At 39.1% G+C, this 15,250-nt stretch overlaps 1 protein-coding gene and 1 long non-coding RNA gene across 3 annotated transcripts in view; one reads left to right on the top strand and one right to left on the bottom strand.

Moving 5' to 3' along the window:
- PRRX1 (paired related homeobox 1) overlaps positions 1 to 10,570 on the top strand; it is a 73,059-nt gene extending 62,489 nt beyond the window's left edge. The window contains exons 4-5 of one of the 2 annotated variants that reach the window (XM_047783959.1): positions 1,068 to 1,139; positions 7,215 to 7,300. In XM_047783959.1, coding sequence (XP_047639915.1) covers positions 1,068 to 1,122 — 55 coding nt within the window. In that variant the 3' untranslated portion in view covers positions 1,123 to 1,139; positions 7,215 to 7,300. Of the gene's footprint in view, positions 1 to 1,067; positions 1,140 to 7,214 lie in introns of both variants that reach the window. The other variant, XM_047783958.1, reaches the window with a different exon arrangement.
- LOC125129345 (uncharacterized) overlaps positions 1 to 15,250 on the bottom strand; it is a 268,361-nt gene that overhangs the window by 23,981 nt on the left and 229,130 nt on the right. The gene's annotated exons all lie outside the window — the stretch shown is intronic.

Here is a 15,250-nt window from a genome sequence, read left to right as displayed (position 1 = left end):
GTAAAAAGTATAAGATTGGAGAACTACATAAACATGCCTGTTTGATTCAGGGCTTTGTCTCAGATCTGTGAGGCCTGCCTGCAGCTGAGGTCCATGTTGTGGGGTGTGCAGGCACCCCCTGGAATAAATGATGTGCCTTGGTCATGCAACTCGGGGACAGTGAGCAGACAGTTTTGCCAGAGGGTCAGTTTGCTGACTTCCACAGCTCTCCCCTGGAAGAAGAGAGGAGGAAACCAAGACTCAAAGCAATAGCGTGCATATGGTCAGAATTATGGGATGGGAAACAGCCAAAACATTTTTTTTTCTGGGTGTCTTTTATATCCAGAGTGGAGGCTGTATAATTTATCATTCAAACTGGGACACTTTTGAGAGTGAAAGGGGAGTACTATTAATAATGACACTAGGACAACAGGCATAAACTGGGATTGTCCCTGGCAAACAGAGATGTATGGGTCACTCTATTTATAGCACGTCCTGACCTCTTTCATTCCCTTGAGCATGTTAGAGGTGATGATGTCAGGCAGGCAACTGAGTCACTGGGAGGAGCAAAGTATTCTCTAACAGGCCACTACTGTCCTGGCAGGTGTCTTCTTTATCTACCCGTAGCCAGTTGAAAAAAGCTTGTCTTTGGCACATATGCTCACTGCTTAGCTTAGAACTGTTTCCTTAAGCAAATGAAAGCACACACAAGCACCAAAGTTATTAAGACTCATTATCTTGTAGTGCTTTGCCTCTTGGGTAGCAGGGATTAACCAAGTCCTAGACTTTTGACTGCTGTTTTAGATGAAGTAGTCAAGAATCTTTTCTGCAGAAACATCTTTTCCTGTGAAAGGTAGAGAATGGCCTGGCTCTGCAGTATTGGTCTGGAGTGCCCTTTCCAGAGGGAGGGCTGGGCTTCAAAGACAACTAATGACAAGTGAAAGAGAGGCCAGCCATCCTTATCCACAATTTTCCTCCCCCCAACCTTCTCCTTCTCCACCTCCCCTCATTTGATCGTGGTCACAGTGCTGCCTGACATCTGCTGAACGCATTTGGCTCATTTCTCCCTTTCACACTTTCAAAAATAGATCCTCGTCCCTCCCAAGATGTTGTTTACACGAGGGGCTTCATAACGGATTCTAACGGAAGACACTGAAAAGGTAACTTGTCAGAGGGGAAAGAGGGTGGCTGCTGGGGGCAGGGTTTAAGTGGGAATTAACTCTGTTCAAGAAAGTGGGGTTTACAGTCCTAGGAATGAAAGCAGTGAGGTCCTCAAGTGGGGAATCCTATTGGAAACCATAGCTGTAAGAAAATATGTCCTTAGAGTTAAAGTAGTCTGATGGCCTAGAGCAGGGCTCTTCACAGATTACTGGGCAAGTGAATCATCTGGGATCGTGTTACGGTGTAGACTCAGATTCAGTGAGTCTGTGGCAGGACCTGGGATTTGTGCCTCTAACGTGCTGCCATGTGAGGCCCATGCTGTTGACACTTGGTCCATACTTTGAAGAGTGTGGTTTTAGATGACTGTAGGATGTGGGACAGAGGTCAGAAGAACTGTGTTCTTGTCCTGGCTGCTGTAACTCAGGCCAGTTGGGTCATCACTCTTTTATGTAGCCTTGTATCTAAAATCAAGCTAGTGATAGTTTCCCTATTATATGTCCCATGAGGTAATTTGGAACCTATGTTTAAGCAACGCGCATTTCAAAAAAGAAATACAAAAATCATGAGATGATAGAAAATAGGCAAGCCTTCAAATATAAAATATTTCTAGAAAGAAAAACTTTAAAATGGTGGAAGTCTCACTGAATATGCCATGCAAACTGAACGTTTACTAATGAAATATGGTCCTATTGTCCACTTTAAGAGCTAAATACACTTCAAAAACTCAGCTCCCAAGTTTGAAAAACAGACGTTGGAAATGATTATCTAAATCACCAAAGATCACTTCCAAAAGGATTTTGTGGGTCTCTCTTTAAAAGTAAATTTCCCTAGGAAAACTCACATTGAATTTTTTTAGATGAAGCAAGTGTACCTCTGTCGTTCTTGCTCCGACAAAAGAACAAACCAAAGATATGGTCTCCAAATTCTACATATAACAGAGAGAGTCATGAAAACCTCAAGCTCGATAGCCTTTTAAAAAATCCCGAGCTGGGAAAGCCCTAGAATCTCAGGAAGACACACAGACTTCTTGGGTTGACAGATTTGTCTTTGGGATGAAATTTTTCATAGCTTGTCATCATTTGTCCAAATGGGCCAAATGGAAAACAAAAGTTAGAGCTGAAAACTGAGTCAGGTATTATTTCCCCCCAGTTCTCCTCAATTGTTTTGTGATGTGTGGGATTTGCATTCTGGGTGATTAGAAAGCAGAGAGGGAGATGTTCTTAAGTTTCCTGGCTTTAAAACCACAGCATGTATCTAGAGTATTTCCCATACTTCGTTGGTGTTTGGCAGTCATCTTAAACATATTATTCCTCACAACAACCTCTCAAGGTAGGTTGAAATGATCAAAAATGATTTGTCCCCAATGAAAACAGAACGCCAACCCTGGTAGTTAGCATTTGCTGCCTATGGCTGAGCTCGAACTGTTAGGAATCTCCAAATAAGGAGAAGGAAGAATTTCAAGCTTACTTCAATGTGTCAGCTCTACAAAAAAAGCCCTAGAGCATATTTGCATTAGTCCTAGAGTATGCTTTGCATACAAGCATTTCTTTTTCATCTCTAATTCCACAATGCCCTTTATTTGGCAAGTAGTTTCTTGGTCATGGGCACAAAGACTTTTACATTCTTAAAAACTAAATAGAAATGTTGTTTTGGCCAGATCATATAAGCCCAGTCCCAGTACTCAAGATCTCATATTCTGTACCCTGTGAGAGGAATAGGTGGTTTCCTTTTTTTTTCTTTTAAACTTTTTTAGGGCCACACCCTTGGCATATGGAAGTTCCTAGGCTAGGGGTCAAATCAGAGCTACAGCCACAGCAATGCAGGATCTGAGCCCCATCTTTGATCCACACCACAGCTCACAGCATCACCAGATCCCCCAACCCACTGAGCAAGGCCAGGGATACAACCTATATCCTCACAGATAATAGTTGGAATCATTTCTGTTGCACTACAACAGGAACACCCAAATAGGTGGTTCTTACTCAGAAGCAAGACCAGTGGGCAGGATCTCTAGATGTTGGTAAGCAGGCTCTTGGTGTTATCATGTGCTTGATCTATAAAAATTATTTAGTTTCAACCTCACCTTTTTATCCCAGAAAGCTTAATCTGGTTCAGGAAGGACTGGTCATTTTACCTGGTTTGAATGGCCCAACAAATTTGGTTGAAAACAGCTTATTAACCTCATTAGTTTCTGTCTTGTGAGAAAACATTTCAGGGTTCTCTTTTCCTAACACAGAGCTTTGGAAGTTTTGATGACATGGAAAACAGGTGGTCATGGACAGTCTTTCAGATTGGCAGCCACTCAAGGCTCTCTTGCATCTGTTGTCACTTTTGAAAGTGGGTCCTCTCCATCATACTTCTAATGCCTTTTTAAAGCATGACTAAGCTGCTCTTAGATTAAGACTGTCTTTTCTGACCTGTAACACATCTTACTTGTCACCGGTAGGTCATAGGACTGGTCCCTACTTACCTAAATGGCACTTTTAGTTTAAGTTGAGAAACTAGACTTATGTCAAACTGCTGGAGGAAAAACAGACTCATTTTCTTTAGTATGTGCACAAAATATCCCCAAGTCTCTACCTGTAGAGTACGTGTTCAAAAATGCTTATTTAGAGGCTATGAACTAAGATGGTCTCTGTTTTTGTTTTTTTTAATCCAATTTCTTATGGCTATGTAATGCTGAAATACGTTAGACTAACTCTTGGAAGTTTATAAATTTCTTAAACATCTGCCAAGTGAAAACCTTATCATTTATCAAGCATGTAGAGGATTTCAAAACTCATTCACTTATATCAACTGTTTTTTATTTTTCTATTCTCCCACCCCTTTAACTTGGGAGCTACCTATAAGGCACAGTCAAGGTTTCACTAAGACAGTAACAATAACAATACCACAGTCCAATTAGACAAAGGTGCTCTTCTCAACTCTGGAAACATGGGCTGATATTTAAGGAAAATGTCTCAGTGAAAAATCCATTCTTCTGTGCCTGTGCAAAATATACTCTAATTTCATTAATTTGGTTTGGAAATGGGAAGTGGATCAACATTCATCTCATTTGAGATATTAACATCTGGCCTGCATTAAAGAGAGAATCAGTATTTCCAAGAAATGTGTTACCATACTAAGTCTTCAGACTAGAAAAACAGATGAGATTAGTAAATTATAAAGTAATACAGGAAAAACGACTGTGTAATAGATAAAATTGAAATCATAAGTACAGTAGACATTTGTAGAAAACAGTAAGAGCATCTTTAGTAAACTAAAATAATCCCCCAATGTTCTAATCCCCTTGTCTGCTAAGGGAAATGGACCATATCTTTGATCATGAAAAAAGGAAAAAAGAGAGAGGGGGCGGGGAGAGACAGAATTTCTATTAAATAGGACTTTGCTTGTTAAGAATCTCAAAGGACAGACAACAACTCCCTCAAAAAATCAGGCCAAATATTTAAAAGCACAATATTCCATGACAATCTATAGTTTACTATCAGAGACTTTTTTTTTTTCTTTTCACTCTCTCATGACATTTAAGCTTCCTGTTTTTAGGAGCTATTTAACTTCATTCTCAGTACTTAAATAACAGATAACTCAAGATTCCAACTTCTCTACTATGTATTTAAAATGGTATTATGTATTATCTTTAGCATTTAGTTGTCTCAGAGAAATCTGTCTGAGACAGGCTGATTTGATTGATTTCATAATCTATAACTTAGGTAGATTTCCCAAATTCAGTTGCTTCTTTTCTTAGCTATTAGAGCTTTGATTTCTTTGAAATCTTACATTTCAGTATATCCTAGAAATTTCTTGAGTATGTGATTTATGGATTTTCATATATTTTTGGTAGAGTCTTGAATGGAAGCATGCAATTCATATAGAACTTAAATGATAATATGTATATGGGTTTTGAAAATAAATGAGATTTCTTGGTATATTGTAAGAAAAAAAAAAAGGTCCCATTTTAACAGATTGTTCTGATTATTTATCTTACTCCTTATTGAAACCTACCTGAACTGGGACTCTTTCTGCCTTTGCCTTTTGGTAGATAGTGGTAGAAGTAATAGTCTATTCTTAAGTCTAACCTGCACCAACATGGTTTTTTGTTTGTTTGTTTGTTTCTACTATTAAAAGCCATTTGTGATGGATTAAGAATATGCAACCATCAGTCCCTGCTTTTGTCGTGTCCCTTCTGATTTTGCTCTTTCTATAAAGATACCAAAATTAATCAGAAGGACTGGTTCCTTAAAATGAAAGCACAGTGGTAAAATATTTTTAGAAATCATTACTCTCAGCAATATAGCAGAGATCACTGATATTGAGCAGGAATCAGTTCAATCATGCAATAACTAGATATTTCTCTTTACTTATCTATTCATTAAATACTTTCTTGAATGCTGAATGTGTGCTAGATATGGTGTTAGTTCTACCTGGGGACATGGTAGTAAACAAGGCTAATGTGGTGTCTAATCTATGGAGCTTATAGTTGAGGAATTACAAAAAAAAAATCCTTTGTTTTAAAAGGAGAACAGGGAGCTATAGATGAATATAACTTTGTGTAGAAGGTTAAGATCATATACCCAGAAATAAGAGTGAAACACACAGAAATGAAATAGAAGAGTACAGGATTATTTTGGAACCTTTCTGAGTCTTCTTCCTGCCATAGGACAAGCACAAATGCACTCAAACTCACATACATACCAGTGTTATAAGGAATTTAAATTAAGGCTGTGTATTTCTGGAAAGACCTAGTGATGTGGAACTAATTATATTTCTTTAACCCATTTTTTTTCTGGGTTAATTGCTAGTAACTGAGCTGAAGTAGGCTATTTGAGTCTTGACTATAAGTTTTGACTGAAAGTCTTGACTATGTGGTGTCCCAAACAAGTATTAATGATATAGTCTGTTTGTAGCGTAGCTTTAGTTTTTTTCTCTTTCTGATCTGTCACTTGATCCCCAGAACCACAAACTCCTAAGTGGCTGACAAAATTGCACAGGAATGCAGGCACCAGAAGAGTACATGTCATTCCATTTATAAGTCTATCTCATTCCAGCCCTCAGTGGAAAGGTATTTTGCTAATCTTGGAAAGAACTAGAAATATTTTCATTTAATTAAAATGTGTTCCCTTATAGCTGTTTAGTATAAAGAAAGGATAATTTGCATCCAAGTCTAAGAAACCATTCCTTTTCCTTTAAAAGAAATTCATGGATGCAATTAACAGAAAACCACCAATTACAAATTTCTGCCAACGGTATTCCTTAGGTCTTAATTACAGTCTCTGACAATGAAAAACAACTTGGGGTTTTTCTCAGAAATAAGAACAATCAGAAACAGTTATCTCTGAGGTCAGGAATACTGAAACTATAGCATTTGCTAGTTTATCTAGGAGATTTAAACTTTTCCAGAATAACTAACCCAAAAGACAGGGTGAGTTGCTCAAATAGTTTTGAGGAAAATTTGTAAAATCAAGGCCAGTTGGAATGGAAATCTCTTGATTCAGCAATGCTTTGTGCTATAAACTACTGGATCAAGAAAGGCATCTTAGGTTGTTTAACTGATTCTTCAAGTATACTATTTAATATGATATTCATTGATTTTCTAAAATATGTGAGAATCAAAGTCAGCTACCTAGAGTGAGGAAGGCAAAATGCCCTTTAGTTTCTTTTCAAACGCCTCCCTCTCTTCCTCCTTGCTCTCACAAGCTGGTGATGTAGGCAGGACAAGATTAAATATGGTTTTACTTGGTTAGCTGATGAAACACCTGCTATCCACCCTAAGCAGCTTTCTTCTCTCACCCCAGAAATAAATCATTACTCACTGTATCCAACACAGAAAATACTTTTCCCCTCGCCTTGTTCCACTCTCCACTGCTTTTCCCTGCCCTTCAAAATACTGCCACCCTTTTCCAAGTGCCTTAGACTAATGAAAACCGGGGGCTGTAAGGGACCCCGGAGGTCATTTAGCCCACTCCCACCTGCCCCTGCCTGCCCCCATCCTGAGAGTTGCATCCATCTGGGGCAGACTTGCAGCTTTGTGAAACTAATGCCTGTTATTCTCCCTGCTCTCTCCTTTGTCCCTACAGCGCCATGGCTACTTACTCTGCCACATGTGCCAACAATAGCCCTGCACAGGGCATCAACATGGCCAACAGCATTGCCAACCTGAGACTGAAGGCCAAGGAATATAGTTTACAGAGGAACCAGGTGCCAACAGTCAACTGAGGAAAAAAATATTTAAACAGGCCTAAGAAGAAATCAAAAACCATAAGACACCTATCCTGCTCTGTCATTTCTTCATCTGCTGGGAAAAAAAATAAAAACAAACAAACAAACCAAAAAACAGAACTAAGCTATTGGGACCATGGCAGAGAAAAGCAGGAGAGGAGCAAAATGAAAATTAGCTAACAAATGTTCCTCCTCCCTCTGGGATACCACCACCACTTGTTTCTGTGTGTGTTAATTATGTTTTTCCTTCTATTCATGTGCTTTTCTTAATATAATCTGAGCTCCTTCAGTTAAGTTCAGCCCACCCACCCCCATGATTGTATGGGTTTTCAAAGAATCTACAGCAGCCAAAAAACTACACACACACACACACACACACGCACACACACATTCAGAATAATTGCCTATAGTCTCCTCAATGACCTGTTTGAAATTCAGTGCCTTATCTTATCCTTCTTCCCAGTTCTCTGCATAGAAACTCTAGGAACTTCTGAAAAGCCAAAGTCTTTCTGAAGAATCTGTGCCAGACAGAATTCCCTTTCTCACTGTCTCCATCTCTGTTGGTTATGGTAAGGTTTTTCCATCAGCTACCAGGAAAAAAGAGCAACTGTGTACAACATCTTGGTCACTGATATGTCTGATCTGGTGTGATTGGCTGTGTCTGGCTAATTCTAAGATCCAAGCTCTAGATCTAAGCTCTAGATTTAAGCTCTAAGCTATAGAGGATAATATCACCATCACCACCACCCTTCATCCATATCCAAGCAATCAGCCTTCTTAAGTTAAAGATATTTGTTGTTTCCTGAATGATTTGCTGTCATAGGTTATTTGCTAGAAAAAATATTTTTCACTTGAGAGAGGGAGAGACAGTTTTTTAGGAAAACAAAGACTGAGTTGTGAAAGTCATGGCCTACATCTCTTTGATGCCTTAAGGGTAGTCAGATGCACACATATATATACTGTATATATTTATATATTTTACATATATATATATAAAATATTCTTGCAAGCTTGAGTTTGCAGTTTCTCAAACACTACAAAGAACAAATTACACAACATCACCAGTGACCTTCCTTCTATAGTGATGAGATTTTTATTAGGGATCTCATTTTCTTTCTTCCTCTATACAAAATTCTCATTACAGCCATAGAGGAACTGATAGGGCAGCTGTTTGAGAACGGTTCTAATTTTAGGGTTTTAAATAAATTAGAAACTATTTGAGGCTATGAAAATGTCCTGGAGTTTGGCACCTGAACTCTGGTGGAATGCTGATAAACTCTGATCTATCAAGGGAATTACACTTAAGAGGGAAAGCCATTTAGTCATCTGTCTTTTTTCCACTCAGCAGGAACCCGAAAGATGTATAAGATCTTGAAAGTTTATCTAAATTCTAAAACTTTAAAAGGCAATTCTGAGCTATTTTTATTTCCTAATATTTTGAAATAAAGTTTAGTTCTAGGGCTACGAGCCAGGACTGACCTTTTCTTTGTTTCTTTCTCTTTGTTCCACCCATGCTTTTGTAATTTGTCAGGTAGACTTGACCAAAGTATATTACCATGCTGTGCCTTGGTTTCCCTTTTTGTAAAATGGGATTAACAATACTTACCTACCTCACAGGGGTGTTGTGAGGCTCTAATCATTTGCTCCTTCATTCTTTCCTGTATTCTTTGTATGTCCAGCACTTTGTAGCCATGGGAGGAAAGGGACTATAAAAGTATACATGTTAATGGAAGGATATGGTACCCAAAAGCCTTGTTAGAAAGCAAGGGTATGCTACCTTGCTGTAAATACTCTAACTTTGTATTTGGAAATGAGAAATATGTTTATATTTGTAGACCTCTCAAAAACCACATCATTTGACCAAAGAATAATTTAAGACACACAGAACAGACATATTTGTGACTTATGTTCTCATCCATACCAACTTGGGTCCTAATAACTTTCATTATCAGTAATTGAAAAAACTCTAGATTGATTTTGGCCAAATATGCCAACTCTGAGTGACAGGCAAGGCTTTGGGATTTAAGATGCACTTTCAGTAATACATTTATTTCCCCTGACATGTCAAATTGAACTAGTGGTGGTATTTTTTTTTCAGTCAAAGAGCCACCAATCTGAAACTGTATTCTAATGTTTATTCAGTACTTCTTTTAATGAGAAGCCCATCTTATGTATTTTGCTTTTATCAGCTGACTCCCTCTTCTTTTAATATATTATTAAAACATTTCTTACTGAATGGTTTATGTAGGCTGGCTGAACAACACACGTTACTTGCTTTCTAAAGTGTTCTTCAACTAATTCTTTTGTCCCTCTATCTACTGCAGATTATCAAGTTTCAAAGGAACAGTGTATCTTAACAGGTTAAAAAATTCTTTATGAAAATGAGTACAGTCCAAGAAATTGGTGAACTTTTAGAGTTTGGAGTTTGGGGAGAACAGCTAAAAGAGGGTTTGGGTTACAGTGCAGGAAGAAAAAATCAGATGTGAAAAGATTTTGCTAAAAAGGAGGGAATCTTAGAAGAGGGAGTAAAGAGACAGAGGGCCATACAAAACAAGGTCATTTGAAGATTTCATCCTAACATTCATTTTCAGTGGTGAACAGAAAAGCCTGTGCCCATAACCCCAGTGCTAGGTGAAACTAGGCAACTTTATCCAATGCCTGGGCAAGCACTGTCTGGGAATATCATAGAGTAACCAAAGCTGTCAGTCACGGGAACTTTTATTGTTAGTGAATCAATACCGTAAACATCTATTATCTAAGCATTTGATGGAGAAGTGTGCACAGAGTACAAACACTCAATTTTGTTCATTCTTCATTGATTTAAAAAAATAGAAGTTTTCTATGTTATTTGGAGGAATAGCCTTCTGGCTCCTAAACCAGAGGTCAACAGAGAGCCTCAGGGCCAAAAGTTTAAAGGTATATCCCTGTTCACAATCATCTATACCCAGATAACAGATGAACACATACAAACTATCTGTCTGTGTCCCCAGTCCCTCCCCAAACAAGATGCTCATTTATAGGGTACTTGGCAGGTTAAATCAAACCAGAAGAGCTGATCAGATAAAAAAGGGAATGATATTTAGGGTATAAAGATCTCATAAGAAATGTAATATGTAAATTATATCTTGCTTTATGATGTAAAATATACATTGTTTGCTCTAGAGTAGAAATAATTCCTTTTCAATAAAAAGAATGATACTGCTGTTGTCACCTATTTTTTTCTTGTTGTTTTATGTACATTTGAGTTTGCTGCTTCTTTTCTCTTTGAACTTCAAAAACAAATCTACTAAGGTCTAAGATTGCATTCAAAAGAGTGGAGGTAAGAGGGATTTATGAACAAGAGAATTTTTATCAGAGTGTCATAATATTTTCTAAAAAGAAAAATTTTCTGTTGTTCCTCATATGCAAAGGCAATGGTGGGAAAAAGAAGGGAAAGTTTTAGCATAATGGGTGCGTGTAGAGTGGAAACTTTAGGAGAGTTTTGATATTTTTCGCCCACATATTTAGTGTATATAGTAACAGATATCACTTGACAAGACAAATTTCATATAAAGCATAGCCTTTTCTTTTAGAAAAATGAAGTAACAAGTAAAATTTCTTAAGCACCTATAGCATTGGGTGTATGGTAATTGGGGGAGGGGTGGTAGGAAAATCAAATAGGGAAACAGGGGCTCTTTTTCATAAAAATTAAAATCTGATTTAAAAGGCAGCTATAGTATAAACAAATTTATGCAATAGTTCAAGATAATTAATGTGTCAAAGAGAGCAGAAGAAGCAAGAAAACACTGTGAGCTTAGAGTGGGAGAAGATTTCATGGAATAACTGGGGCTTGAGTTTCATCAGCAAGGATTTGTGCAGGAGAAGAGGAGGTGATGGTTTTCAAGTGGGAGAGGGTACAGAGAAGAAGGGATGAAGGCAAGGATCAGGAATGAGGAGTCTGTGTTTTGGGACAAGAGAAAGATGGGCCTAGAGAGGATGAAGAAGTTATTTTGAAGCAGAGTGGAAGAAAACACTGAAGACTGAAGCTGAGTCTTCATCCTGCAAGGTATGTGTCACACAAAGGAGTTTGGGCTTTTCCTCAGGCCATAGAGATTCACTGAAAGTTATCAAGCATGAAAAAAATGCCATGCAAAAAATACTATTATAGCAGGATTGCTGTGGAAAAAGAATGGAGATAAAATAGAGCAGAACAGGAACTGGAAACAGAACAGATAGAAGGGAAACAAAAAACAAAGGATGAAACATCTTGCAAGGAAATAATCAATAGGGCTTCATGACAAGTGAAAGAGAATGGAGTCAAAATGACCCTGATTTGAAACCTGGAGACTAGGAGGTGGATCACTAACAAAATTGACCCAAAAAATCAACAAAAACGAGAGAGACCCAATTACAGGAAAAGAGAATTGCAGTTTTAGATGTCTTATACCATTTGAAAACTGAAATGTAAGTGTCCAGTAAATGAAGACATGGAATTAGGACTTGGAACTAAGATCAAGGATGAAGATAGAAGTGGGATTCTATGGGATTCATCTTTAAGGTGGTGACATCTTGAGGTACAAGAGTGAGTATGTTCTTTGAGAAGAGGAACTCTCATTGCGACTCAAATAATTATTTCCAGAAATGGCTTTTGGAAGTAGTTTAGCCCAGGGAGAAAGACAGGACTTTGAAAAACATATCCAATTAGGGAGAGAGCTACTGAAAGCAATTTACAAAGAGCTGTTTGAGAAGTCAACTTGTTTGTTATCCCAGGGTTAAGAAAAGTTTTCAAAAAGAAAGGAAGGTTTAATATACTCAAATGCTGTAAAGCAGATCAGCTAATTGGAGGTGGAGAAAAGGCCATTGTCTGGATTACTGATTTTCTAATGTACGGTATACTAGAGTGTTGGAAGAAGGGAATACATTTTAGCAAGTTATGGTAAGAATAAGTGCTTTTTAAAAAAGGAAGCAGTGGCTATAGACCACTTGCTTGAGACTTTGGGGCATTAAAAGCATAAAAATAAGGATTCTTTTAGCGGCAGGTGGCAGAAAACTATCAAACTAGTTCAAATTACAAAGGTCTTTACTTAAAGGACACTAGGGCTGTTCATTGAACTCAGAGAAGTACTCTGGAGCCAGAGTAGCTCTGGGGACCCCCAGACATTGAAATAAGGTCCATATGTTTAGACTTGAAAAGGCCTATACACACACCCTTTTCTGGGTCTCACCAGCACTCCTGACTGGGCAAGGAGTCTGGGGCTAGCTGGATGTGCCCACCTAGAATCTGCATCCTTCATTGTAGACCATTCTTCAGGTACTCAGAATCTGGGATTTCCTGTAAAAATGATTTAGAACCCACTTTCATGGTATCCATAAGCCTCTTTACCTCTCCATAGCCCCAGGTAAAGTACCATGCAGATGGTCCTTGCATACATGTGCTGCAGTTGCCACCTTGTATACATGTCTACTTTAGATGCTGGATGGGGCTGAGATGAGAAGAGAAGTGTGTAGGCCACAGGCTAGAGGCTAGGGCCCAGCTCTTCCCACACTGCTGTGTTCTGGGAAGGAACTGCAAAGCGCACAGTCTAAGGATTCTGAATGGGAACCTGGCCTTTCAGATCATTATGGAGGGATTCAGTAATGGAGAGGAAGAGGAACATCATTTATTGAACAGATTGTTAGCTTGATTCATAACATAAATGTGTAGATGTACATAGGCAGAACTTCATGGGTTCTCATGCCCAGGTATTGCTCTAGTATTCCTGTGGATGAGTGACCTCACTTGGCTGCCTTTTGATTTACTTTCTGGAGATTCCATTAACTAGGAATCAGTGCCCGAAAGCTCGTTGAGTTATAAGTCTTGAATCTAAACCCATCCAAGTCCCACTTTTTTTCCCCTCTTAGAAATAGGATTCGGAGCTCCGTGCATTAGTAAGACCTTGGTTTAAAGACTTCTTTCAAAACCTGCATCCCAATTTATTGTGATTTACAGGGGCTAGATGTTTGATACCTTACAACGGGTCTGAAGGGGAGAGGACAGCAGAGAGATTTGAAAAGGACGAAGAAGAGAGACCTCAAGTTATTGTTTTAGCTCCTCTTAAGCCCCAGTATTTTCCACTGTGTTTCAAACTTCCTGAATTTTCTTGAAAAGGGGGAAATTCTGTTACATTTCACAGTTTGCAATTGCCCAATCCACAGGAGTCTTCGATATCTGGTATTGGGTTTAGATCCTCCGTGTTCCACAAAATAGCTCAGGTCATGTAGTTCTAATTTGAAAGCCCATAATAAATGGACACTCCTCTTTCACCAATACATTTCCATACTGTCAGGTACACTTTAGCAACAAGTGACAGGAAGCCAACTGAAATTAGGTTGAGGTAGTAGTTTAATTAGGGTGTTTATTAGATGGATGGGAGGTAGGTCAGAGGAATAAAGGAGGAGCCATAGGAATCAGGTATGGGAGCTCTGAGAACCTCAATTACTGGAACTGGGACTTAACATCATGAGAAACCTCTGCTTGTCTCTCATTTCAGAGGTAATTTTTCTTCTTGGAGTCAGGAAAGTGGCTGCTGGCAGAGGCGGACTTACATACCTTGAGCTTTAGAAGATCTTAGAAACCAGTTTTGTTTTGTTTTGTTTGTTTGTTTTCGTCTTTTTGCCTTTTCTAGGGCCGTTCCCGAGGCATTTGGAGGTTCCCAGGCTAGGAGTCAAATCGGAGCTGCAGCTGCTGGCCTGCATCAGAGCATCACAGCCACAGCAATGTGGGATCTGAGCTGCGTCTGCAACCTACCCCACAGCTCACAGCCAGGCCGGATCCTTAACCCACTGAGCAAGGCCAGGGATCGAACCCACAACCTCATGGTTCCTAGTCAGATTCGTTAACCACTGAGCCATGACAGGAACTCCAGAAACCAGTTTTTGTTATAAATATCCTGGGTGAGGACTTCAATATCCTGGCTTGGTTTATGCACACCCCTGACCCTAACATTGTGCCCTGAGGGTGGAGGTGTACTGAGAGTCCAGTCCAGTGTTTGCCTTTTTCAGGTACCACTTGAGCACCAGTGCAGCTACAATGTCCTCACCTCTAGGTCTAGTCACTACTAAAGCATTCAGACCCCAGGATATTTCCCGAGTCTTGTAGACAGAACATAACTGAACCAATGTATAAATGCTCCCCATCTTCATTGACAGGTATACAATTATTGGGCATCTGTCGCCATAGCAGTGGTTATTATCAATGCATCCTTGTGTTGGTTTCCTCTTTTACACTGGCTCCTCATTCCTGCTCCCTGGAATCATTTTCCAAATAAACTACCTGCATGTCCGCCATTACCTTAACCTGTTTTTGTGGGGGGTGGGGGGGAGGGAGGGGAGAGGACCCTGACTAACATGAACCTCTATTCTCTTTAGCTAGGAGTATCCTACCCTAAACTATGTGGATTGAATATTGGGGACCTGTTGTTATCAAAAGAAAGAGAAGGAAATGAAATACAGGCAGATAAAAATAACACAGACCCTCCAGAGCAAGAAAGAAGAGAGAGACACTTTTGATGGTAAATTGTTTCCCATCTCAATTGGTATTAACTATTTCTTCTCATTAATGTTAGAAAATGTTTGCTGCAAATACTTTAATTAAAACCATACCATACCACTTCTGGGCACCTGGGTAGGTTTCACTCCCCAGCATCCCTTACAGTTAGGTGTGGTCTTGTGATGAATTTCTAGCCCACGGAATGTGAGCAGAAGTAGTATTCGATCATTTCAATCCTGGTTCATATCTCCCATTTGTACTTTCCCTTACTTGATCTTCCTTCTGGATGACTGATATGACAGCCTCTGATCAACTTTGGGAGCTACATTTTAAGGATGATGAAACAACAGTAAACATGGGACCTGGAAAAGTGACTTTAGGAAGCAA

This window comes from Phacochoerus africanus, chromosome 6 (assembly GCF_016906955.1).
Source record: "Phacochoerus africanus isolate WHEZ1 chromosome 6, ROS_Pafr_v1, whole genome shotgun sequence".
NCBI classification, from domain to species: Eukaryota; Metazoa; Chordata; class Mammalia; order Artiodactyla; family Suidae; genus Phacochoerus; species Phacochoerus africanus.
This window is presented reverse-complemented; position numbering and strand designations above follow the sequence as displayed.